Below are 26,971 nucleotides of genomic sequence, written 5' to 3'. Positions count from 1 at the left end.
GACCAAATAACATTTCATCTGTTCCCCTCTCTTTTTGCAGTTACGGTAAGGCGGAGTGCGAACATGGCAACGAAACTTTTGTCACTAAGGTACGGACTTCAGAAACCTGTGGCCCACAAAAGACAACCTCACAATGTAATGTAAACTCTTATTCAATTTTTTGATTATTTAGCATTTTATTTGAGGCAGAGGTCCAAAATGGCAGTATCTCATTATCTCTTTGCTGCATGTACATTTCAAATCCTCTGTCACTCCTATTAGTCTAAGGGTTTTACCAATTAACTTTGTAATAGGCCTGTACAATATTAAAATAGTTTGGATGTGTTGACAGTTACAATGAAGAAATAAAATTACAAATTTCAGTCGTTACAATGATCGTATAGGATATTAAACTCACTTTGTGAAAGTAATTATTGCATAGCTTTAAAGCTATAGTCCATCATTTGCAGCCATCCGAAAAGTAACTGGCGTAGTTATTGTTGAAAAACAAACTTGGTTGAAAGATAGTAAGGGAACTAAACTCCCTGTGAAATTATTCTTTCTGGGAAGCTGTCATTTTGAAGTAATCAACAAAAGAAGGCATTTCCAACGGTGATTCTTAAGAAGCAATTGAGATCTTAGAATGTTGTTTTTCTCGGAATATACAGCTGAAGCTTAGCTGAAACTTCATCAGGTTAGTTGCTCAGTATCCTTCATTAGATTTTGAACTCTTTTGTTGCTTCAAACGAACAAAATGCACAAATTACAAATGATGGACTATAGCTTTAATATTTTAATATCTCATATAAAGTCATTGTACATTGCGCTTGCAGAATCTGTAGTGGACGTTAACATATAAACATATATACTTAAACAAAGATGCTAGTTCTTGTTATTTTCATAGATTTAAATATTGAAATTTTACATCAATTTACAGTAATAATTTACATGCGAATTACGGAGTTAAAATTCACATTTTTTTCTCACGACGCCTCTGGCATGTTTATCCTTCTCCCCAAAATGTAATAATATTAACCGCTTCAAATTCTAGACAACGGGTTAAACATCAAAGCATAAAATTTGAGATAATTTTTATTGCCGGTATAAAAATAAAAACGATTTCTTTTTTTGTAGGTAAGAAAAATGTTTACATATATTTCATATAGTCAAACAAACATTAAGCAAACACTGTCATTCAGGTTAATGCTGATTGAGTCCCACAACTTGCAAACTGCTGTACACTATTAATAATTATGTAACTTATCTGTTAATTTCTAGAAAGGAAATTTCAAGGCTAAAGTAGTTAAGGAATTTCAAGCGCAAGAAAGAATGTAAAATGCATTAGTTGTTTCCAGCAAATTCTGCTTTACCCACAGTGCATCACAGAATTTGTTTTTGACTTTATTCATTTTACACAATGTAAAATGAACACAGTAGGTTTTAAGCCTTTTAGGGAATTTGGAGAATTAAGTTGGAATTCCAACAGGAGGCTTCCAACAGGAAGATTAACGTCTGAGAACGTTTTGACCTATCACAGCCAAGACTGCACAACCAAATGTTTGAACTAATATGTGCACAGCTTGAATGTTGTTGTTGCAAAAAGACCAGGCCTTACAGCAAAATTCTTACTTGCTTACTTACTTTAGGTTGATGGGAATTGAATAGGCTAATTAGAACGGTATGTTAACTCTTTAGTTGTGAAAAAGAAAAGTTTTTAAATATCATTCATGGCTTAAAACTGTGGACCTCAATTTGGCTGGTAATTTGAAATCCTCTATCGCTAAGTTGGTAGAGTGCAATGATCATGTTCTGCAGACCCAGGTTCAAATCCAAAGATTCTTTGCATAGAAATGATATTCAACTTACATCAAAGAAACCCAAACTCACAGCAAGTGGATGTTGTGTTCTCTAAGGGACTCCTTGCAGCTATTCTGGATGTAGAATGCAGCGTCGTCTCGTGAAGGGATACCGGGGGTGGGGCTGGGCTTGTGGTTCTTGTGGTAGAAAGTGTGCTGGCAAGCGCTCTGATGGGCATGGACAACTGTCTGGTGATTACTAAATATGAATGGAAAATTCACTTCTTTTTAACATTCAAACCCTCAGTTTCTTAACATAAAGATAAGAAGGTTTGCATTGTGGAGTGAGTCACATCAAATTTGATGATTTTCATGGTCAAAAATATGACTGAAATATTAATAACAATAATGGGTATTAATAAAGCACACGTATCCACCATTATTGGTGCTCAAGGCGCTACATCATTATTACCCTGCTCATTGGGCCAATGAAACATTCCAAATACAATATCAGCTCCCTGGGGAGTATACAGCTCGATGCTGCCATTTCGGCGCAAAGCACCTTAAATCAACCACAACTATCTCTGCCCTCACAGGTACCCATTTACTCCTGGGTGGAGAGAAACAATGAGTGACAATGTGCCTTGCCCAAAGGCAAACGCACCATAACCTCAGGCTGGACTGGAACCCACAACCTGCAGAATTACCTGCAGACCACGAATTCAAGGCTTTAGACCACGATGCCATGGCACTCAACAGCCTTTCCTTGATTTTTTTGTATATAGGTCTTTATTAACTTCATAAAAACACTTTTTATTTTTTCGGTGCAGGTGCTGAAACTTGGCAGGTTTTGGTGACAATCTCACTTACCGCAGAGTAACATCCGTCAGTGTTTCATCGCTCAGGAATTGCTCGTGGATCTGTTGACATCCTCGACAAAAGACGGACTCAGCTTGGTTGACAGGGTTGCTGATGCTTCCTAAGCAATCAAAGAAGAAAACAAGACATTACAGAACTTGTATATTTAGCTTTATCTTAAATTCACCAGACAGCAGTGTTCGTTTCTTGTCAAAAAATTAAGACAAATTATTAAGGTGCAATTTTTTATTTCAGAGAAAACAACATTGAATTGTCATCATCAGCCATTACTTGGATTCCTGAATTTCACTTTTTAATGTTAAAGTTCGTTTTTTTGGCAGCTTTCATATTACCTTCTAATAACTTTTGTTCATTATCAAAGTGCATGAAGTTGTAGGCCCCTTTGCAATCCTGAAAGTAAATAAAGGTAGCAATAACCAACATTAAATGTCATCACTCTTGCATTTATAATTCTGACCAATTTTCTAGATTCTCACAAAATAGTTCTCACTCATTGCATACCAGAATCCATGATGGGCCATCCTTTCTCACAGGAAACAACTCACTATAACAACTGTTTCCATGGTCTCAACATTATCCACTGTTAAATCATTGTAACTTACTTTAACTTTCTCACTCTTTTTCCATTTCTCATTATATTCTTTCCACAACATGCAACACTTCTCATCAGAACCCACTCACTACAACTTGCATAGAACTTTTCCTCATATATCTTCGTTTGTAACTTTTCGTATGTGCCATTAAAAACATAAAACACTCAAGAAAGTCTCACAGAGTTTGGAAATCCTAATTTCCTTACTTACCAGTTCTCGATCAGGTCTCACTACATTTTTCAACTGCAGCTCCAGCTCACCAAGTTCCCTCAGGACAGACTGCCACTGTTGAAACGAGGCAATCAAAATATTCTGTTCAACTTGAATTTCAATTTCATAGGTGAAACTTCAAAGGTACAGGTATGCTCATTGTAAAGAAAAACAGCAAGTATGATTTGTGTGCCCAGAACAAAGACAATGGCAAAGTGCAAAACAGAGGTGAATGAATAATAGTCAGAATGGTATTTTGCATGTTATGCATTTAAAGGTTATTAACAACATTTGCAAACATCAAAAAACAAAACCACCAAATTATTACGAAATACTAATTACATCCATAAATGGGTGCAAACCAAACCAGATAGTCTGGTTCCCTGACCTGCCAATTCCCCGATGCCTACAAATTGCTATGCTTCATCTGAAGTAGGGTCTGGGAACCAGACCACAAGAACAGCATTTTTTCCCCATTTTTTTTTCAGCATTTTTGAACACAAAACTTTAAATAGGTCAGGGTAACAATATTTGCCATAAAATACTAACCCTCAAATCTGTCCATTTCTGAAAATTATAGCAAAAGCAAGTGTTGTACATTACCTTAAAATCCACACTTCAATTTCTTTATTACAGTTTGCCCAAAACTAGATTTATGCTTATGGAAAAACAAACTAACAAACTATACATTTTATCCCAAATAACAATGTCGCTTTCTCAACTTAACTAGGTTTTTTTTTAACGATATGAACTTTTCTTCCTACCAATTGGAACAGGGTTTCCTTCTCCTCTGTGATGGATTTTTCAGCAAGGAACAACAAGGTAGTGTCAGAGTGGGCCTGGACATACAAGCTGACGTTGACCAAATCAGGACTCAGCTGGCAAAAAATAAAAAATAAAAACCACCATCAAATTCAGCAACTTGAACAACAATTAGCAATGCCATGTAAGTATAATAAATATGTTTCTATTTTTACTGAGGTCCATCATTGCGCACATGCGTCAGTTGTCAACTGAATGGTGTGGACATTACTTTTCTACAAATAAAAATTATGAATAGCCATGAATCACAAACAAAATTTACTTTTATTTCAATAAGACGTAGGCTTTGATTAAAACAATAATTTAAGAAAATACACTGTACATATTTTGGAATTCAAACTGCACAGTTTGCTGCAGAGATTGAAAAGCTCCTTTAGATTTGCAATGCTCTATTGCAATTCTGTAAGATCAACGTGTCACAGCTTCTGTAAATGCATAGCCATTTCATATTACCAAGTTTCCCAAAATCTGACAGAATCCAATACCCACTTTTGCAGAATTTTCGTCGATTTAGTGTTATACTTCCAGTGTTACTTTACACGTTGCTTGATGTCAGCATTTTGTGAAGGTAAAAAGGCTGTGTCGTTGGTTGACTGCATAGTGTTGGCTTTTGAAGGATTAACAAAGATTACTGGCAAAATGCCCTGGAATTTATGCTCACTAAACCAAGACATTGGATTAACATTAATTTGGCTGAATCTAACAAAACCCAACAGAGGGAAGATACCATTGGCAAGTATTTGTGTGAGCAGTGAACATAAGACCTTTAATTCTAAATGTTAGATTCTGTTGGATTCAGCAGGTGGTCAAACGAAAGCCGACTAGTGTTATTAACTACCTCAGTGTCATGCTGCATTGTAGAGAAATCTCCCTCCAGTATTGGCCTTGTCTCCTCTGCATAACCCTCCACTGATTCTCCAATATCCTCCTGTCTGACATCACCAATTTCTTCATAAGCTTCTCCTTCCTTCTCATTGACATTGTCCCTTAGACTCGCATCATCTTCCCTGGTCCCAATCCCAGATGACGATGAAGAGGTATTCAAATGCACCTCCGGTTCATTCCCTGTTGTACGACCTTCCAAAGATTCACCAACTTCTCCAGGTCTGGCACCTTCAAGTTCATCAGGAGCATCCGCTTTTATAGATTCCTGCACATCCGGGACGTTTACTCCCAAGGCCTGGACAGCTTCCTGACCAGGTCCCTCAGTGTTAATTACACTGCATTCGTTATCGTTTCCAGGCTTTTCTTTCATTGACTGCACATCAGCAAAACCCCCATGCCTTCCCACTGCCTCTGCGAGGTCTTGGGATACCTCTGACTTATTTTCCTCTCTTGACTGAGGCACCTGCACCTCTGTATCCAGATTAAAGGACAACCTTCTACTTGATTCGGTGGCAATTTTATCTGAAGGTCCTTCATTGTCAGATTTGACATCCATGTTGAGGGACGCCTGTCCATTGGCAATCACAACCTCAATCCCTTCATCTTCAGCAAGAATTGTTCTCTCGTCTTCATCTGAACATTTGTCCTCCTCCTCCGATAACCTTGCCTTTTCTAATTCATCTTCTACTCTGACATCACCAACTGCACCCTTCCTCTCACATTCTGGGGATGATTCAGTTGGTATCTGCTCAGTCTCCTCATACTTCACATTCAAGTTGACATCTTCCAAGTCTCCCCTCCTTTCATCCTTTACAGCAGACTCTGGCATCTGTGATGACTCCACCAGATCAGGGTCTTCTCCCAGCTCATCTCTGGCGCTTCTCAGGACATCACCATTTAACTGGGACACTTCACGAACCAAGTTGTGGTCTCCATCAGATGTACCTGAGATATTTCCAATCTCTTTGCTACCTACAGAATCTTCAATAATGCTAGAATTATATTCATTGTTTGTATCGACACTGTTCAATCTTACATTTGACTCAATGCCATCAACTTTGTCTGTAGAAATTAGCAGTGAAACATTTCCATTTTTGCAGTAAGCATCAGAACCTTTATCCAATCCACTTTTACTATCATCATTACAAAGGCATTGGTCACTCATTGCATTTGTTGTGTTTTTAGCATCCACTGGGTTGTCTGAATGTTTGTCTTCACATACAATACTTCGGTTACAATCTCCATCACTTATAGGTGCATCCCCAGCAGGAATCACATCCACAAAGTTTCCAATCTCTTCTCTTTCCACAAATCCATTGTCTTTCTCATCAGTACCTGGGTTCTTTCCGCTGAAATCTTCCGCCAAACAGTCTCCAATCCCAGATTCTGGTGACTCGCTCTTTTGCTCTGAGACATTTGGGATTGCTTTCAGAGATTCACTTGGAAACGAAAGCTGCTTGTTGCTCTCAGATATTATTTCCTCTCCAAGATCTTTCCCCCTTGAGCAATCAGTCGATGCATATGTAACAGCCACACCAGTTTGTGCATGACTTTCTTCTACACTGTCAGAATGTACTTTTTGTTCAGATAACGTGTCTCTCTCAGCCTCAGCTTCCAAGACATTATCTTTCAATCTCCCTTCCTCGGCAAAGCTTTGTTGTCCATCTTCCAAACAAGCAGTCCCATTTGGAAGATTCATTTCTGCGTATCCCAAATCAGTTTCATTTTTGGCCTTTGACGTAGTTGTGTCATTTTTGGCAAGTGGTGCTTCAGACAACACTATTTTACTATTCTGTGAGCTCCGTGGTTCAGTCAACAAATCAGGGCAGTCGAATGGCCTCTGCTTGGAATCAGACACATCAGTAATGTCGTAATGACCTGAAGCCATTTGAGCATCAGAAGGACTAATTCCAGTCACCTCTCTTACTGAAGAACCTCCGTCCTCTTGAAGGGCTTTCACAACATCATCACTACTACTGGATAACACTACTACCTCATAACCACCATCTTGCATCGAACTTGGTGACCTATACTTTTGATTGTCCCTTTTAGAATCTTCCCAGGGAGACTCTGATCTTGAACTGGGCCTGCTTGATTTAGATGTGGAGGCCATCCAACTTGGCGACCCAGCCTTCCAACTGTCCCTTTTAGAATCTTCCCAGGGAGATTCTGATCTTGAACTGGGCCTGCTTGATTTAGGCGTGGAGGCCATCCAACTTGGCGACCCAGCCTTCCAATTGTCCCTTTTAGAATCTTCCCAGGGAGACTCTGATCTTGAACTGGGCCTGCTTGATTTCGACGTGGAGGGCCAGAGCGACTCAACCACAGTCCCCTCCAGCATCCCGGTGAAATTTGAAAACAGCTTTGAGCTGATTCTTCTCTCCAAAGTTCTCTTCGATACGGCTTGGTTACTCGTCAATGGCTGGTTCTTGCCGTTTGATTTTTCTGTTGGAGAAGAGGGCGGCGTGCAAAAAATGCCTTCTGGTTGTTTGGTTTGGACTGGGCTTGGACGGGGCTTAAGCAGGGGCTCAAGGGGCGTCGAGAGCTGTTTGTACTGTTGCTGAGTTACATAGACGGACATGATCCGGACACCAAACGGCAGGACTGTGTCTGTCACAGACTTGGAAGGATGCTGAAAGAGAGAAAATAGAGACTTGCCCCAATCCAAAAGTATGAAATATTCACAAAACTTAAAATTCAAGTAACAATTACTTTATATAACCAATTTTGATGTACTGTAATTTCTTTCTGATGTAAAAACCATACAATTATTTTGTCTAGAAGACTAGTTTGTTTATGGTGTAAATCGAGGATTTTATATTGTTCCTCTTCCCTTTTCCATTGTTTATACACTAACTTTTTTGCAACAGCTGTCATTGGTTTTGTACACGTTTTCTAATCGAGGTCGCCCTCGATTCGGTTCCTGTCCTCGATTCATCGATGATGTTGCACGTGTGTATCCTCGATTTACACCATAAACACGCACCACGAATCATAAAATGTAGTCATCATCATATTATTATTTTACCGGATAAACCTGAAGTTCAATCTCATCGTTCGAGAAGACTGAAAGACTCTGATACAATTGTTCAAATTCAACACGTTATTAAAAAAAAACAATTGAAATGAAAGAAAAGGAAAAACAATCTCCTGACTTACATGCAGTTGATTTGGTTTAATAAGGAGCAGATGAGAGGTCAACTCAGGGGTCAGCTGAGTACAAAGCACACTGGAAGAAAATTGTAAAAACAGTATTTTCAGCTTAACGCAACAATGTTCAACAGGTTTATATATTTGTGGGGACTTGTTGAATTCAGCACTCAGCAGGAAAAGTGTAACCGTAACTTTTGAGACGATGGGAGCTATAGGTCCATTGAACAATGTAATTATTGGATTCTGTGGAAGCTAAATGGTTCAGACTGACTCCAGGGCTGTTTGGCCTTGTGACAATTGACTTATTATCCCTTTTAGTCTTCTGCGCTTAACAACCCTTCAAGTTTTGCCAAACCATTGTTGCCAATAGAGTTAGCTTCAAATTCCTTTGAGGCATTCTTCTGTGGAGTATGGATAACACTTCAAATCCCAACACAATTCTTTTGCGTGGTTAAAACCCTAACCCCCAAGGGTTTGTCAGGACTACCCTGCTAAATCCAACAGAGTTCAACGGTTACTTACTGCTCAATCCAACATAATCCAACTGTGCCTAATTTTTAGTCGTTTATTTGATCCAACAGTGTCCAACTTGGCGTTATTTATCAGTACCCAACAGAATCCAACTCTGAATATGTACATGTACATTTGTACCAGGGGTTTAATGCTCAATCCAACAGGCTCCAACAGGTATATATAGTTGGATCTTGTTGGATTCAGCAGGGTTAGGGTTGCTCAGAGCAAGCAGGCAGATCATGCAAAATTATCATTCAGGCAGAACTGCTTTCCAAAGTGCTAGTTTTGTGTGTGCAGTGACTCTCCATGTGATGCAGTTCCTATAATGCTCCTTCACCTGAAACTGACATGTAGTGTTTTGAAGGGTTTTACATATTGCTCTGAATATTGACTTTCCACTAAAAATGGTTATTGGATTTTTTAACACTTTTTACAGCAAAAAATCAAAGTATATAATATGAAACATTTTGGAACTTGTGTTATTATGACTGCAGATCCTTAAGAGCAGCAGCGTACCTTTGTTTGTACAGGATACAGCCAGCGAGAAGTGAGGGCTGGCCCTTCAGCCACTGTAGAAGATGAGAACATCTTAAGAAGATGACATTCCCACCCTGGTTGGATATAGAGAACGAAACAAGTTTCAAGCTTGTTTTATTTCACTAAAATATATGGGCGTCGCCAGGATTTTTTTTTCTACAAGAAAAAAACCCCACATTTTCCACCCAAAATCCCTGTACAGTGGAATGTCCCATACTGAACACTGCTATTCCTGAACATTCGGCTATGCCGCCCGCTGTTTGTATACAACATACCGAACATTGTTGTCAACAGAAGAACAAAAAATGGCTATTATTTCTCCAAGGAACAGAAGCGGAAAGCCATCCATTGCTGTAGGTAGCAAGCGCCCCCCCCCCCCCAAAAAAAACAATTTGAAGGTCAAGGTATAAACGCCACGTTCTTAGTTGGGTGGACATTTCCGGTTGACGTCTCATTCAAAGGTGAGTAACTTAAATTATATTGCTAGGAAAATAGCAGCTGAAAAAAAAAGGTAAATCTATTTTTCGGGGAGAAAATTGACTATATGGCATAGATTACCATTTTAATTTATTATCTGAGAGGAATATCCATCGGTTCAATCTTGATTTCAATACCGATAAAAATGTTAGAGGAAAACAAAGATTAACATGCAAAGAAAGACACACAATTAGTTTACAGGAGAGGATATATCTATCACGAAAGCCTTATGTAAATGGGGGGGGGGGGTTAAGTCTAAGAAACGCCCTAATACGAGGGCGGGGTATCCGATGCTCTCCCCTGCATTTTAAGGCAATATAAGATTAAATTTCGCCCACAAATCTGCCATGTTTTTATAGTTAAAATACATAAGTTCCAAAGACTATGACGGCGACTGTTGTGAATAGGAATCATGATTAAGATCAGGGATATCGAAAATCTAAGGTCAAGGGTCAGAGATCTGAGTATCCTGAATGCGATCTAAGATGAGAATCCCACAAGATCAAGATCATGAACTTGTAGGCTTACAATAAAACAGCAGATATGACCCTTTATCGTAACTTCATTATATTAGATGTGTGTACATGTATGTCTGTATTAATTAGCTATGACATGTAATAAGTATTTATTAATGACATCATCTGATATATTAATGATGGAAGCATGACGTAGGCGACAGCCAGTACTTGACGTCGACTGATGTCATGATGAAGATCAAGGTCAAGATCACGATCCTCTGATCAGCGCACACGATGAGACAGTTACATGCTGCACAATGATGTATTTCGCGACTGAGGTCAACATCATGACAGTCTGACAGACTTTAGGGCAAAACTAACGAAATTCCTACCAACCAATACAAAATATCTCAAGATAGGCCTAATTTACATTGGAGTATCTGTCACCATGATTACATCAACAACTGCCACCTAATTATTTCATGTTTACTTTCTTCTCTTTTGATTTAGGCAGGGATGACTTAAGATGTTACGATTGAAGAACGACACCTTGTGGTCACATTGCTGAAGACATAATGGCTCAGAATTGAAAGACGCCTGTATGGAATTGCCCAAGTCAAAAGACATAGATGCTTTTATAATAACTTTTCCAAAATACAGATAATATCCATCATAAAGATTTCCTTGACAAAACGTGTACAATGCAGGAGTGAAATTCATGGAGACAATGTTAATATAGATTAGAACAAATAAGATGTAGAATTAATGACGATCATAGAAACAGAATGTAATAGAATAAAGACCTTATAACCAAAGAGATAAACAAGTTAAGTTATGATCGCCAAAAATATTTTCCTACCTTCAACAGTTTTACACTTGGGATGGGTTCAAACATGGCCGGCACTGTGTTGCCATAGCGACGGACATAGGGCACGTAAAAGTCCCAAATGGCAGCCATGTTGGAAAGAAAAGCCTCATTGTTGCTAGAAAGCTATGAGAAAAGTTCAAAAGTAGAAAACATTAAACAGTAAGAAATTACCTAACATTGTTTTCACACAGACACTGATACAGAGATAAAGCACACAAGCCTAAGGGTAGGGGTAGCCTGACTTTGTTTTAAACAAAACCTAACAAGAAAAAAATGTGTAATAAAACACTAAGAGAAGGAACTTTTAGGGAGTAATTAGTCATTTTTGTGGACCTCATTTCTTCTCTATTCTGTATATATTTTGGAAATTCCTTAACTTTTCCAGTTGTGGCAAATTCTTAATAAAATATCATATGTGGTTTTTTTCTAGTGCTATCAGTTTGGTTTTTTGGGGGGAAGGGGGGGGGGTGTTACAGGACAAAAGTCTTTCTTTTGTGTGGGTGGGTGGGTGGGGGGAGGGGTTACAAGCCTCCTTCCCCCCATAGAACTGTTGTAGGGGGCAACATGGGGTAGGAGTGGAAACATACCCTTTTAACTCTTGTGATTGAGCAGTGGTAGAAAGCAAACACTTTGTACAGGTTCTCCAATTTCCGAATGATGGCCGTGTCTGGGGTCCTCAACTTGCAAGCTAGTGCCTAGAGATGGCGAATGGTATCAAATTTAAACATACCTGAATGACACTAATATATGACTATTGAAATAAACACACAAGCGCGTATTGAATTTTTAATTTTACTGGAGCTGCTTAAAACTCTGCAGAAAAAAAGGCTGCATTCAAATTTCTTAGCTATGACCAGCTGTACCACACAAGTCTGTGGGAAAGGATTTGGCCGTTTCCATAGGTGCATGTGAAATTGCCAGTCATTGCATAGTAACTTTGAACATGAAATCACAAGGTTAATTTAGTTGGGGATTTCGAAGTAGAACCCTGTATGTGTTTTGTGGCAAGAAAACGATTAACATGATGTTCTGAACAGTCTGTTCCGTTCTTTTTACAAGAAGGTAGGAAGCAACGCTATCATAAGAAATCGAGGTTTGGTACCTGGGATTATGAAACATATGAAGGGTTACAGGAGAAAATGCTCCCCTTTGGGCTTGGAAACGTGTATTCAATTAATCTGATTCGGTATTTCAAAGTTTTCTCCATAAATGTAACACAATATTAATTTCCTGTTACCAAGATTTTGAAAGAAGGTAGGTAAATGAACTAAAACATGAACTTTTTGTGCTAAATCTGTAAATACTTACCACGGAAAAGTTACCCTCGTGTATGGTGGCCACTTTGAGCTTCCGCAGTTTGTACAATTTGGGAGGCGCCCCTCCAATGGCCTTGGTGCAGTTCACCATGCCCATCAGCTGGTTGCAGAAAATGCACTGGACGTCAATGGAAGTCTGTCAGGAAAGGCACAAAATTTATTATTTTAACTTTTCAGTTTTAATATTTTGTATGTTTTTTACAACTGTTTGTTTGCGTACAGCTCATGAGTTTATATGTCATCGAAGGAAAATGGCACCCTCAGCTTCATCTCGGGTACCAAGTTTATGTTTACGAATATAACAGCTTATTAATAAAGAGTCGTAACCTTTCTGAGTGATGCCTGTTGATTATTTCCCTTTGGGCGTGATCCCTGACTGCGCGGCACATACGGGTTTATGGCTTCTGACTAGCGCCCCTTGAACAAAGATATTGACAAATTGGGGAACCACCTACATGGGGCTGGATAAATCAGTTGGTAGAGCACCGGAACGGCAATCCGGAGGTCGCAGGTTCAAGCCCCACTCCAGTCAATTTCTTTGTTCAACCTTTAAATAAATAGCTTATGAATGTGGCAGATTCTGTTAGTTCTGTATTGTATTTATAGTGGTATTATTATGGTGAATTTATATGTAGTATTTGATTCTTGTTTAATTTTTAACAGGTTTATTTTGCCAAGTGTTTTTTTTTACTGTAATTGTACTGTGCTTGTATGAACACATTTTCGGTACTAGTGCACAATAAATAAATTACCACCGTTATTATCATTTTGGGTCATTCCATAAATTTGGGGTCCAAAAGCGTGACTTTTTTGTGTCCCTGTTACACCTGACCTGTGTAATTTGCCATTCAATTATCATTAAAAGTTACTTCACACTATTTTTTATTTGTTTGGCAGATACTTTGTTTTACATAATCACTCTTGGAGGTACAAGAAGGCATTACAGAATATGTCCTGAATTACAAAATCTTATACATGTTACATGTAACAGGGACACAAGAAATTTGAACCAAATTTATGGAATGACCTCTTTGCACTTGGACCATAAAGAAAACAGTATCAGGGATTAGAACTTACGTGTTGCGGAAAGTAATATATAATCGCATCCTTAGGGTCATCATCTTCTTTCTTTATGACCGAGTGATCGTAGACGAAGAACGTTCGGTCCCCCGGTCTAGAAATGGGAACGTTATTAAAAGGTGAATACCACGAGTTGACAGTTAATCATCTAACATACATCGCAGCAAGGTAGGTGGTTGAAACTTGAACAGTCTTTAAAATGGCTGCTTTGATAGTAGAAAATTAACCCCAAAATGGGTCAAAATAATACTAGTTCCACGACATCTGAAATGTCTGAAGAAATAAACTCTGGGTATTAGCATCCTGACATTTTAGGACAACACCCTTTTCATGTATAATCTCAATAATGGCCCCATGATTTTGATCATTATTATCTCAATGAACATCAGCCTAGGCTGCAGAATCAGACCTAAAATGTAAACACGCGTTGAAATAAGATACATTGCGTGACATGATGACCAAACCGTAACATTAATAGCATTAACATAACATAAAAACTTAGGTCTACATTACAAACATGAATGTCAACAATACAAATTTCAATTAGGCCTATCAAATTTTATCATGTCAATACTGACATGACAATAGGCATTGCGTTACGACAAGCACGCTATATTTCTGTATTTGCAAACGATAACCACGGAGGTAACAAAAACACTCATGAACTAGATAACTAGATGACTAGAAATCGAGACACCAACATTACAACAAGCCAAATTTAGCGATACGACTACGAGTTATCCCGGATGTTTTATTTACCTCATGTGAGCCGCCATCTTTCTATCAATTTCTGTCATGTGACTTCACCCGGCCGCATAGACTTGTTACAAAGCGTTCAATTAAACTTTTATGCGCCGATGAGACGTCAGATAGATTATGGCTGAACCAAATAAGTATACAAACAAAGAAAAATTAACAACCAAACAAATCCCAAAAGGATGTTATACAGGCTACGATCCTGGTAATTATGTTTTATTCTCGTATTCGATCAAGATACGCTGCAAATTTCTATCCATCCACAAAAAATCTTATGACATGTAATTTGTTTTCCCCGTGACCTGATCAGTGGTCGCCCACTCCTCATGCAGTGTGTAGCAGGCATTGAAGAACATCACGTGCTGTGGGTGGGGCTTAATGGTTGGAGACGGTTGGAGACGATTATCTCCAACCATTAAGCCCCACCCACATCATCTCCAACCATTAAGCCCCACCCCAGCACGTGGCCGGCCACACGGGTTCGTTTGACATGATCATGACCAGCTAAATATGTGCTTTTGAATCCTGCTATGCAAGTTAGGAGTGTGGAGTGGCCGTGAGCTCTTGTGCATGGAAGTAGGAAACATGTAATACTTGTGCACTTGCATCTTATTTGCAGTTTTGTATTTTCAATATTTATGTTTTAAAAATTCGACAAAAAACAGCACATTTTATTTGGTTTGGAAAAGGCTTTGTTTTGGTTGGCTTTTTCGCTATCGCCCAGACTACGTGCAGCATAAGTGCACATGACACAATATGTGCGCTTGAACTAGAAAGTTGTGAAACGATAATACCGTGATAACATAAAAAAGTGGGCTTTTGTCGTCCAAAAAAACCCACAACATTTTACAATTATGAAAATCGAAAAATGATGGATACAGCTATTCAAGCCGGCTAGCCCCCCCCCCCCCCCAATCGAAAGAAACCCACCGGGTGGCGGTTTTTTTTCTTCTATCGCCACCGGGTGTACGCTTGTATGACTCCAATAGAAAGCATACAATAAAATTTCTACACAATGTCGTTAAGTCTCACAATTTGTAAGTGTTAACAGTTTTGCCAACTTTTTTCATATTTTCAGTATTGATCTTTTTGGGAAGAAACGTGAACATTACTTGACACTTGGGGGCCGCGTTGTTGTACCGCTAATTTTATCGCAATTTTATCATCCGACGGCGACCGCGCGCAAGGTCGGTGGATGACCGCTATAGTGACCGTTTTAGCCGATTTTCGGCTAACTTTGACTGATTTTTTGTTAAAAAACGAGCTTGACAGAAAATTTGACAGAATGGACTTTTTTCGGCAGATTTCTGGCAGAATTCTGCAAAACTGGTTATTTGACAGAAAAACATAGCAAATTTGAAAAAAAAAATGGTACATTTGTTTAAAAAAAACTTCACTCTTTTTCAAACAAACCCTTGCATAGGTTGGCTCACTGAGGACCGGACTTCGTCGTGACGCAAATTAAATGCCTTTTGCCTGAAATTTACGCAATTTCATTACATCTTGATGAGAATATAGATTGTTTACAATGTAATTTGAACCTTAATTTAGGCAACGCCATCTGCATGTGATTTTAAGTGTTTACAGTGTACTTCGGGTAATTCTGGGGATTTTTGGCAGATTTTTGATAAATCTGACAGATTTTTGAAGTGTATTTAGCAGAATTTAGCCATGACCTTATGGTCACCCTGATGACCGCACATATCATGTTTTGCTAGCCGCCGATGGCGCGCTGTCAGACGGGTGTCGGACGCTTCGCCCCATTTCCACGTCGCCCCATGTCACTTCGCCCCTAACCACTTCGCCCCATCCCCACTTCGCCCCATCCCCACTTCGCCCCATCCCCACATCGCCCCATCTCCGCTTCGCCCCATCCCCACTTCGCCCCATCCCCGCTTCGCCCCATCCCCACTTCGCCCCATCCCCACTTCGCCCCAGTAGTATGAAAAAGGTGAAGGCTAGTCTAGGGGTGCAGACAAAATAAACTGCCAAAGACCCCAGTTAATAAATGCTCCCAATTCTAGAAACTCAGGAAAAATACAAACTCTCTGATGTGGTGCTAGAGACAGATGAGAGATCCCATTCAGAGACGCCTCTCCTATTGGCTTGTGAATAAAATCATCAGCCGCTGGATTCAAAAGAATCCGTAGGTATGGGTCAGTGAGTTAAAAGGAACTCACTGCCTTGAGGAAAATGTTCCGTCAACATTTGTCTGATATGTGACACTTACAACTTCATTTAGATGAGATTGGTTCCTCCAAGAGTGAAATTAGGATGTCAAAGGTATTGTCGTTCTCAGGTAAGTGGGAGACGGGTTGGTATAGCCGGGTTGGGAACAAAGTTGGATCTTTTACTTCAAGCTTTTTTCTCGGTAGGGGAGAGCCTAGCTTGAGAGGTTGGTTATGAATTGTTCATTTGGTGATGGGCTAATTCTTTTCGTTGGTTAGCAATTAGTGAATCTGTTGAAATTGTTTTTTTTTAAGCCAAAAAAATAGATGAGATTTTTTTTTTACATTTAACGGTTGGGGCGAAGTGGGGATGGGGCGAAGCGGGGATGGGGCGAAGCGGGAATGGGGCGAAGTGGGGATGGGGCGATGTGGGAATGGGGCGAAGTGGGGATGGGGCGAAGTGGTTAGGGGCGAAGTGACATGGGGCGACGTGGAAATGGGGCGAAGTGTCCGACATTCTGTCAGACAGCTGATGGCCTGAGTGCAGGAGTGAGGAAGGTCAAATTGTACGTGCTGTACGTGCCGGGCCGGCCATGGACTCCGGGATCTTTGTCCTTTGATGTTGACCAGCCAGGCCTGGGACGCGGCGTCTTCATTGCAATTGCATTACGACTGTACACAACCGAGTCCAACCTGGGCTAGGTCGAATTTGGAAGGAAGGAAGGAGGAAGAAACAAGAAAGCAAGTGGATAACCTTGTCTTGCCTTTGTACTGGAAGAATTGTACGTGCCCACATGTGAGTATCCATATTCTGTTAGTAAGATCATGGAGGTAGGAAACATTTAATTGAGTCTGAAAAATCTAGCCAACCAATGCACAGGTAATCAGGTACACTCCGTTACTTCGCTCCTATAGCCCACTAGTGTGGCCGCGGCCGCGGTATGCTGCGCTGAACCAGAGGTTCAGCGCAGCATACCGCGGCCACACTAGTGGGGCTACGCTCCTTACATCATCATGGAGGAATTCCTCCATGACTTAATGAATGAAGACGAAGTCTAGGCCAACCGGGACATGATGGTCCAACCAACCATGGAGAACTAGGAAAGATTCCCATAAGGGCCATAGACTATATGATCTGGTCTTCTCTAATTTAGCAGGGAAAATATTGAAGTATTTACTGAGAAAATATTTAGAAATTTTCAGACCTAACCAGTCTCATGACTAACATGAGGGTTTGTTCAAACATGGAGAGCAGCTTCAGGTTTTTCAAATAAAATTTATTAACCCCACTGTTGTTTAAATTGTCACAAACAGGCAAAGTTTCCTTGAACTTGGCCCGGGTATACTTTAAAGGGAATGTACATCGTTGGCTTTTGCTGTAATTTTCAGAAATTAACTTTATGAGGGGTTAGTATAATTTGTAGATCAAATATTGTTACACTGACAAGTGACATATATGATGTTTGAAGTTTTGTGTTCGAAAATGCTGGAAAAACCAAGAAAAACAAAAATGTCTAAGTAGTCTGGTTCCCTGACTCCACTAAAGATGAAATGGATCAATTTATAGAATTAGATGCCAGAAAATTGTTTGGCAAAGGAACCAGTCTGGCTGGCCTGCACCCGTTCATGAATATGTAACCAATAGCAAACAAAATTTGGACTGAAAAAAAAAGGTAAATTGGAGCAGTAGTTGAAAAATAGTCAGGCTTTTCCAACGGTGGTCGGCTGACCACCGGTGGAAATTTATACAAAAATACCACTTTCCTTGAAAAGACTTCACACACCGGGTGCCATAATTTTACAAGATTGCTTTAGACTGTCATTTACCAACATCCTAGTAAGGTATTTTATAAAAATTTGGTAGTTTTGTTTTTAGATGTTCGCAAATGTTGTATTCCCTAAACACACCAATGCAGTGGGGTCACTAGACCAAAATTGACACAAGTAGCATTATGGCTCGGAGAGCATGTTTGCATAGGAATAATGTAATTAATTTTAAATTATTAATTGAACAATTAATTAAAAATATATTGTTTACCTAAAAGTTCTATTGAGCCATAAACAATAATAAACGTGATGCAAACTGCATGGAAATAATCAGAGTAAATTGATTACATAACCACCATTAACTCTGAATCTACATGTTTCTGTAAAGGCTGTATTAAAGTATGCTCATGAGCTGTGAGCTGGAATTTCTGCAGCTAGAAGTAGAACGAATATAAATTGGAATGCCTAGAATATCACCAGCTAGATTGAATTACTGAAAGTATAATTAGATCAGGAGTGTTAGGTTATAGCTAGAATAGTGTCTGGATACTCATCCTATGTAATTGTAGATGGCCATGGCTTTATGGTCTAGGGAAGAAAACGGTGGGTCCGGAGGTGTCTAATGAGGCCAATCCGGGCCCGGAAAGTCCTCCCACATGGGCTGGTGGTGTGTTGGTTGGGGCTTATGCTCTAGCCTTGCACATAGCCCATTTCTGCTCCACTTTGTGGAGTCCAAATTAGATGGCCTCTGTCGATGTCATTGACCCACTGTCCGAAACGACATTAACCTCTAGCTCTAAATGCTGAATTCCCGATGAGCAGTTGAGCTGGAATGTCTCCATCTAGGAAGAACATACGTTGGAATGCCTAGAATATCAGTAGCTAGATTAAATTACTGCAACTATCATTAGATAGGAGTGTTAGGTTATGGCTAGCATAATGTGATCATTGAGGCATGTCATATATTGTTCGTTGAAAAACCAACCTGCTTGGTAGTAAAAAAAAAATATAATAATAATGACAAAGCAACAGTAGTGTGATCAGACGTTGTTAAATGCTTTTGTTTTCATGAACCGTGCAGAAATCAAGATGTCTGAACTGTTTGCAGACCGCAACGAACAGAGCAGCGTGTACGACTGCATCGTGGTAGGCGGAGGTGTTATTGGCTCAGGCGCCGCCCTTCAATTGGTCAAAGAGGGCTACAAGACGCTCCAATTAGAGCAGTTCACTCTCCCGCACAGCCGCGGCAGTTCGGCGGGACCGTCGCGCATGTACCGCAACGTTTACAGTCAGGAGCACCATGCTGCGATGGCCCGCAAAGTCATTGAAATGTGGGAGGAGCTGGAACAAGAAACGAATACAAAGCTTCATTGGTAGGAGAATTAACAACTGATTTTTGGGCGGTGGATTTGATTGATAAGGCCAAAAAAAATAATACTTCCGCTTCCGGTTTCCCTACCTACCCTATTCTGACAACCCCTACCCTAATTTATTTTTATTAGAGAATTGAGAAAAAACACCCAAAACCATCAATTTCTACCTTTTACTATTGACTACCCGCAGACGCCTCCATGTGATCGTACACAAAAAAATTTGCAAAAAAAATATTATTTCCCTACCTACCTAGCCTATTTTCAAATGCCATGTAATCGGAAGCAGAACTTTTTTTTCTTTTTTTTGCCTAATCTACTGCATGCTTGTAAGAAAGTGTTGACCTTATTTAACTAAACTTGTTTCATCAGTACTTTACCTCAATACTAATTCTATGATTATAAACTATATAGGATTCAAATTACCACTGTCCCAAACCCCCTTCTAGGGTAACCACCTTCTAGGGTAACCCCCTTCTAGGGTAACCCCTTACCCCTTTCTCCTAGGGGAACCCCTTCCTCCTAGGGGAACCCCTTCCTCCTACTAGGGGAACCCCCATCCCCTTCTAGGGGAACCCTTCCTCCTTGGGTACCACCTCCCCTCCCTCCCCACACACAAGTGTGTGTATCGGGGACCCCCTATTGTCCCTAACTTTTTAGGAATACCTCCCATATGTTTTGTCAAATCCAAATCGGGGACCTCTCGGGAATTGGGGACCCTATTGTCCTCTATTGTTCAACGTCCCCTATTGAATGCTGAAACAAAATCATGCACATATTTGTAAACACTGGCAATCGTGGACCCCTATTGTCTGTTATCCTCATTACTTTTTAGCAACAGCTCTTATTGGTCTTGTACATGAATTTCAATCGTGGACTATCAGGCAATCGTGGACATATTGTTTGTGCCCTAACCCTTTTGTCCTAGGTCCACGATTGCGAGTGTTTACATGCTCTGTCCTCGTCACTTCCCCAACATCCCCACTCCTCTGGTCACATCACTGTAAAACTATGTCGGCCATATTTTCAATCATCCAATCTCGTCAGGCAAACAGGATTGTTGGTGCTAGACAGATGCAAGACGCAAGAATTCCGTCGAATGAAAGAGAACCTAACGAAGTATAACTTACCCTTCGAAGAGCTAACCACCAAACAGCTGGTGAATCGATACCCTCTCATGTCCTACAAAGGCCCCTACCATATCCTCCTCGATCACGAAGCCGGAGTTCTCCTTGCAAACAAGTGCCTCAAAATAATGCAGGTATTTAGTTTTGTTATATTTTGTTGTTGGTTTTTTTTTTTTGTACTTAGTATTACATGACTGACTGACAGACCCATTGACTGACCCACTGACTATCACTTTAAATTAGACTTGCATAAGTTTTACCTTGGCTCAAAAATTTGACTTGCCCCAGAGGACCAGCCTGTAATCCTCTCTGTACCTTTAATACTGACTCACTGATTGACTGTCACTTAGACTTGCGTAAGTCTAACTTGGCCCAAAAAATTGACTCTGCTGGTCCCAGAGGGCCAGCAGAGTTTTCTTTGAACCCATGTCACGGACTCGCTGATTGGCTAACTGACTGACTGTCACATAAATTAAGGCCTGTTTATTCTTCATGCGATGCCAATTTGATGTCATGAAGCATTCACGGCATTCAAGTTGCAAAAATGTGTTCAACTTTTACAAATTTGCAGTGTGAAAACTTGCCCTGACGTCACAAATTCGCGTTTGCATTTGCTTTCCCGCCGAGTATGAAACGGCGTTAAGACATCCGTAAGTCTCACCTTTTGCCCCAGACTACATTGTGTTGTGTCAATTATCAATTACATTTGGAAGTTGTTTCATTCTCTTGTCTTTTTGTCTAGGATCTGTTTGTCAAGAAGGGAGGCGTGCTGCGAGACGGTGAAAAAGTTGTCAGGATTATCCCAGGCCGGATTGTCACCGTGTGCACCAGCAGCGGACGGGAGTACAAAGCAGGGAGTCTGGTCCTTACTCCAGGGCCATGGGCCTCCAAGATGCTGAAGCCACTTGGACTGGACCTACCGCTGAAGGTAAGATGTTTTGGATGATGTGCTCGGCCGGCTTGAGTCTTTGGGTGTCCCCTCCCCCCAAAAAGGACAAAAAGGAACAAATTCAAAGAGCACATGGAATCCTTGAATATATTTTGAGTTACATAATATATCACAAACAGCGCCCCCTAGCCTCAGAAAAGGTCCATTCTCCCATCCCCTTCCTCCTTCTCACCCCCACCCCAACCGGTAAAAAAATACTGTTGATCTCTCTCAAAATACAAATCCAGGGTTTGCCACTGACATAACTTGCTAAACCGTAACGAATGTTAGGTTGAAGATTATTTTTCCGCTGGTCGGGTTATTTTTTTTAAACAAACTCAATACAACATTGCTCACTTCATTTCACATTTTTTGCATGTCTTTTTCTTTTCAATTCATTCATTGGTTCAACATAAAATCAGCGTTGAAACTTGTATTGAAATGTTGCAGGCGTGGAGGGTGAGCATCTGCTATTTCAAGGAGAAGCAGCCTGGTGCGTACTGGAACTACCCGCCGATGTTTGACCGAGTAGGAAACGGTTTCATCTACTGTTTCCCGAGCCAAGATTACCCAGGCTACATGAAGGTAAGTTGAACCCCTCAAGGGGGCGGAGCCAATGAAATAAAAAAGGGGGGTGCACATAGACAAGAGAGTAAAACTAAAAGATAACCTAGCCAGATATCATAAAGGAAAAAAAAAACAATTGCCAAGGTTCCATTTAGGGATGGATGAATGGCAAATTTGGTAACCATATACTGCTCGATTTTTCAAAAAAAAATATAGCAGCCAATTTCTGATAGCCAGCCAAATGCCACAAATAATGATCCGCAAGAATCATTTCAACGATATTTATTTCCGCAACCTCATATATTTCACTACTCCGGGGTGTGCACGCCCATGGAGTGTAAATTGCACAACAATAGGTTGTGCACAGTGGCCTTGTTCAAGTTCAACACACGGTCCGCCTCCACAGACTTCTCGGACTTGGTGTGTGCTTACAAAACAAATAGGGGATTAGCGTGTTTAGACGTCATCCGAAGGCGAGTCTAGGCTCGCTTGACGTCTTAACCCGTCAGCCGTGCCTGTGTATAAAAACAGCCACATTGTGTTAACACGTCATCCGATGCGAACTGGTTAATTATCAAACATTCCTGGATAAAAAATCCCTTTTCCCTTCCTAAAATAACATTGCACAGTATTTGAAATCTTCATTAATTGATGATAGGCTTTGATTTCTGCATGTGTTTTAACACTTCAGTCAACCCCAACTATTCCTCCCCCTCTAAAAAAAAAAAAAGAATTAAATTTATCAACAATACCTCATCCTCCCTCCTGGAAAAATCCCTGGTCCAAATCTTCATTTAAAAAAAAAAACATTTGAAGATTTTGAGGCCCAACCACTCTACCGTCAATCACTTATGCCAAAAATCATCTTCTTTGTTTTGATCGCAAGTTCGGTTATCATCTTCGCTGGAACGAAGTAGATCCGGACAGCAGAGATATCCAAGAGGGACAACCCAAGTTGGATAAACCAATTGTGGACATTGAAGCTGTCAAGAATTACGTCAAAGAACACTTCCCTGGATTAGAACCAGAACCTTCCATCATAGAGAACTGCATGTACACGGTAAGTGCTCGCCCCATTCCAAAGGACTAATGTTTTATGTTCCTAGACCAAAAAATCAAATTACAAGTTCCTAGTTTAAAGGAATGAGTTCTGAGTTTCAAGTTTTGACTTTCGAGTTCAAAGTTATAAAGTTTGAATTTTGGGTTTCAAGTTTTCAGTTTTAATTTTTATTTTCAATGTTCAAGTTTCGAGTTTCAGCTTTCAACTTTCAACTTTTGAGTTTTGAGTTTCAAGTTTTGGGTTTTGAGTTGTGAGTTTCAAGCCTTACCTTGGAAATCATGAGTTCAACTGCCTTGGAATTTTGCTAGGAACCTTCCTCAATCCTATAAATTTAACAAGAAACCCATTGGCTCATTATTTCAAGTAATTATGCATGTGTAGTAATGCGCTATCAGGGTAAGACAAGTGCGGTAGAATTGGCAAATGGGACATCTATCAGAATTATTGTTGTTTCGTTTGTGAACAGTGCACGCCAGAGGAAGAAATTATTGTTGACAGCCACCCAACCTACCCTAACATCGCCATTGGTTGCGGCTTTTCAGGTGAGTCGGACATTCACACAATTCGAATTGCAACACAGTACACCATCAGAACGGCCACTTTTCAACTTCACGTTCGACTTCCTATGTATATTGGATAATCCCAATATCAGTGTTTACAAAAAAGTTTCATCATTTAAATTTTATTGAAATTTCATGTAATTCCTTTTCGAAAATATTGTGCTTGAATAAAATAAAACAAAACAAAACAGGCTTTCCAGCTCGTTCTTTCAACTCAGAGGGCTCAAGTTATGGAAAAATTTCGCATTTTCCGGATAGTTGAAGCATATACACTTCTCTTGCCTTCTACCCCTGTTACCCTGGTTCGAATCCAAGCCAGGCAATCATATGGTTTGGGTTTTCAGTCCCTGCCTGATTCTGTCAGTTATCCTTGTAAAATCACTCTTAAGGTTTTTCCTCCTACCTTTAAAACTGAACAGTTCTAAATCATTTGCTCACTCAATAATTGCCACATGCTTTCAAGCTTTAGTACATTCCCACTTTTGGAACAAATCATAGTGCCATTACCAGACAAAAAATCAAAACAAATAGACAGTCATTGAATCAGATGGGTGCATTTTATTTTTGTTCACAGGTAAAGGCTTCAAAATGGCTCCACTGACGGGCAAGATTTTGGCTGACCTGGCCATGGGCAAGCCTCCGACCTACGACCTCAGCCCCATCGGCATCAAACGATTCCTGCACCAGAAAGCCAAGCTGTAACAGGTCAAGATAAGAAAAGTCTAAAAATGGGAGGGTCTTATCTCGGCCACGCCCCTGAGGGAGGTCCATCTCATTTCAGTTGGGAATGGGCGGGGTTTATGTTTATATCAGCCTGTGAGGATGATGAGTCTTATTTTGATCTTGTACAGACCTCTACTGTTGTGATTTTTGTGGGTCTTGGGTTGTCTCATATTTTTTGTTACCTTTTACTGAAATTGTCGGAAGTCATCACAAATCATTCACAAGACATCACAAGCCCATCACAGTTCATTTGATTTATTTAAATTAAAGTTTTTCTCCAGAAAAAAACGGGTCAAGGCATTCTTGTGAGCTTATAATTGATTGCCTTGCAATTAATTCCATTGCAGTATTAGAATGCTCTATATTATTGCATTGAAAAGTCCTTTTTTAAGGTATGTACAAAACTGATTTTTGTAGATTTGTAGACTTGAAATTTTAATTTATTGAAAACTGAATTGTGTAGATAAAAAAAAGCTAATATTTTTTTTTCTAAATATATTTAGGATGTGGTATCAGGCTTTGTGTAATTATTTCTGCATGATTGAAATGTCTTTCATGCAGGGTTTTGAACATATGGAATAAGACTTTTAAATCACAGTTATACAAATTAAGATTCTAATTTTACAAATTCGGCAACTTTTGTAGCAAAACATTGAAATTTATGCAGTTGCAATGCAAAAAAATACTGTCTTCGAAGTTTCACACACCAAAAAAAAAAAAATAGCTGGAATAGTTGTCCAATATTTTTTGACAGTGCTTTCCCTAGTGATTTGGAATCAGGGTCATTGGCTTGCCCTTTGAATACAATTTAGTATTTATCAATTCACCTTCAGCACAAGTCCATAATTCATGTGTACTTTTGTGCAAATATTGTTTAAAAATAGTATTGTGCGCAGAATTTAAGTATGGGTGATATGTATAAAAACTAGCAAAGGATCAGAAGTTTAAGCAAACAGCAAAAACATTTATTTTGGAGTAATAGCATTGACAAAAGCAAAAGCTTGAATGTGTATGAATACCACAATTTTAGCATCTGTTTATTTGTTAAATGTTTGTAATATCAATAGAAAGTAAAATTTGTGGAAAGAGGTTGAGTGAAAGAGTCTTGCCAGAAAATGTCCAAAAATGTTACACATTACATGCATAAGGCTGTTGAGTATTAACATTACATTGTGAATAAGGTTGTTGAGTATTAACGTGAATATTGGAATATTAAGTCTAATTTAGTATATAGCAATAAAAGTTTGTATATTTAGTGAAGTTATATTTCAGAGTTTTTGTGTCTCACTGACTCCGACTAAGGTTAATTATAAATACATGTACATGTACTATTAGGGGGGAAAATATTCACCGGCACCAGACTAATATGTGACCTCGGCAAACACGTTGGGCAAGAGAGACTGCGACAAATTCATATCATACAAGCATGAAGACCAGCTCCAACTATATGGTCAAGTAAGGAAGGCACTTCAACCAGCTTGCAGCAAGACCCTCGCGCTAGTAACAGCTGTATCTACAGCTCACCCACCCTGACAACCAGCATTAAAACCCAAGTTCCTTTGTAAAAGGCCTCAATCAGCCAGTCTCCAAAAACGAAAAGCCTGACTTCTAGCTCTGACCATTTCGTCTGCAAAGTCTACTATTGAAAGCTATCGCGAGAACAGAAGCAAGTCCTCAACCCTAGGTCTAGCCCCATAACTCTTAGTCCAACAATCTTAAAGGTCCATGGAATTCAATTCCTATCAACTGGCAGTAATACCTATTTAAATGTCTCATCAGCTCCCAGTTACCCCTCAAAAATAAACCAGCCAACATTGAGTCCGCAGGTTTACCCTCCACCTCCAAACCCCTTCAGCTTAATTACAAAAACCTGATAGTTTTTCAAGAAAGTGCCATGGCAGAGCGGAAAAGAAGAGAGCTGGCATGCACTCGGTTCAACCCCAAAACTTTACCACTGCAGTCAGTAAAAATTCTTCTCCTGGGTCCCCCAGGATTTGATCCGGAGACCCGGCACCTGGCGACCAGTGAGCTAGACCACCAGGCCACAGGCTTCTTCAAAAATTGCGTTCGGAACTAATATTAAAAGGTTGGATTGCGCAATATTAAAAAAAAAAAAAAAAAAAAAAAAAATTGACCCCAGACCTCATTTGAATATTAAACCCAATACATTGCAAATGAAGCAAATAATAGTTCAATATGCCGTTTTAACTTTACTCGCAAGCATTGCTTTTATTACCATAATATTCTGTCCATAATTTACAGCCAATATTTCATTATTTCACAGGGTTGTGACAAACAAATACTACACACCAGCAATTTTCTGCTGGTCGGGGTACAAACTTTAAATATGAACTTATTTTGAACTTATTTAATAGTCAT

The 26,971-nt window shown here is 39.7% G+C and overlaps 2 protein-coding genes across 4 annotated transcripts; one reads left to right on the top strand and one right to left on the bottom strand.

Moving 5' to 3' along the window:
- Nucleotides 1–754: 754 nt before the first annotated feature.
- On the bottom strand, nucleotides 755–14,633 carry LOC119726240. 2 transcript variants are annotated; one of them, XM_038197862.1, is made up of 14 exons: nucleotides 14,326–14,633; nucleotides 13,564–13,660; nucleotides 12,479–12,622; nucleotides 11,758–11,865; nucleotides 11,162–11,293; nucleotides 9,347–9,441; nucleotides 8,324–8,393; nucleotides 7,395–7,796; nucleotides 5,118–7,295; nucleotides 4,222–4,335; nucleotides 3,458–3,532; nucleotides 2,987–3,044; nucleotides 2,646–2,754; nucleotides 755–2,034 (listed from the first exon to the last, which is right to left on the bottom strand). In XM_038197862.1, exons 1-14 carry the CDS (start codon nucleotides 14,361–14,363, stop codon nucleotides 1,863–1,865), a joined length of 3,792 nt encoding a protein of 1,263 aa, XP_038053790.1. In that variant the 5' UTR covers nucleotides 14,364–14,633; the 3' UTR covers nucleotides 755–1,862. The 2 variants fall into 2 exon arrangements, with proteins under 2 accessions (XP_038053790.1, XP_038053789.1); XM_038197861.1 differs by having other exon boundaries at nucleotides 5,118–7,796.
- Nucleotides 14,634–17,011: 2,378 nt separating this feature from the next.
- LOC119726239 (peroxisomal sarcosine oxidase-like) lies at nucleotides 17,012–25,856 on the top strand. Of its 2 annotated transcripts, none has more exons than XM_038197860.1 (8): nucleotides 17,012–17,272; nucleotides 19,339–19,630; nucleotides 20,675–20,888; nucleotides 21,497–21,682; nucleotides 22,133–22,267; nucleotides 23,136–23,309; nucleotides 23,776–23,851; nucleotides 24,444–24,571. In XM_038197860.1, the coding sequence occupies exons 2-8, from the start codon at nucleotides 19,347–19,349 to the stop codon at nucleotides 24,569–24,571; spliced, it is 1,197 nt and encodes a 398-aa protein (XP_038053788.1). In that variant the 5' UTR covers nucleotides 17,012–17,272; nucleotides 19,339–19,346. The 2 variants fall into 2 exon arrangements, with proteins under 2 accessions (XP_038053788.1, XP_038053787.1); XM_038197859.1 differs by having other exon boundaries at nucleotides 17,013–17,286; nucleotides 24,444–25,856.
- Nucleotides 25,857–26,971: the final 1,115 nt, after the last annotated feature.

The sequence above is a fragment of the Patiria miniata genome, unplaced genomic scaffold, assembly GCF_015706575.1.
Source record: "Patiria miniata isolate m_02_andy unplaced genomic scaffold, ASM1570657v1 HiC_scaffold_2, whole genome shotgun sequence".
In the NCBI taxonomy this organism is placed as follows: Eukaryota; Metazoa; Echinodermata; class Asteroidea; order Valvatida; family Asterinidae; genus Patiria; species Patiria miniata.
The sequence above is the reverse complement of the archived record's forward strand: the minus strand, read 5'-3'. Positions and strand labels throughout refer to the sequence as shown.

Coding starts and splice junctions, on each gene's coding strand:
- LOC119726240 (XM_038197861.1), bottom strand. CDS start 14,363: ATGACAGAAATTGATAGAAAGATGGCGGCTCACATGAG. Junction 3,045..3,457: donor TGAGACCTGATCGAGAACTG/GTAAGTAAGGAA, acceptor ATTTACTTTCAG/GATTGCAAAGGGGCCTACAA. Junction 2,035..2,645: donor CTGACGGATGTTACTCTGCG/GTAAGTGAGATT, acceptor ATTCATATTTAG/TAATCACCAGACAGTTGTCC.
- LOC119726239 (XM_038197859.1), top strand. CDS start 19,347: ATGTCTGAACTGTTTGCAGACCGCAACGAACAGAGCAGCGTGTACGAC. Junction 23,310..23,775: donor TAGAGAACTGCATGTACACG/GTAAGTGCTCGC, acceptor GTTTGTGAACAG/TGCACGCCAGAGGAAGAAAT. Junction 23,852..24,443: donor CATTGGTTGCGGCTTTTCAG/GTGAGTCGGACA, acceptor TTTTGTTCACAG/GTAAAGGCTTCAAAATGGCT.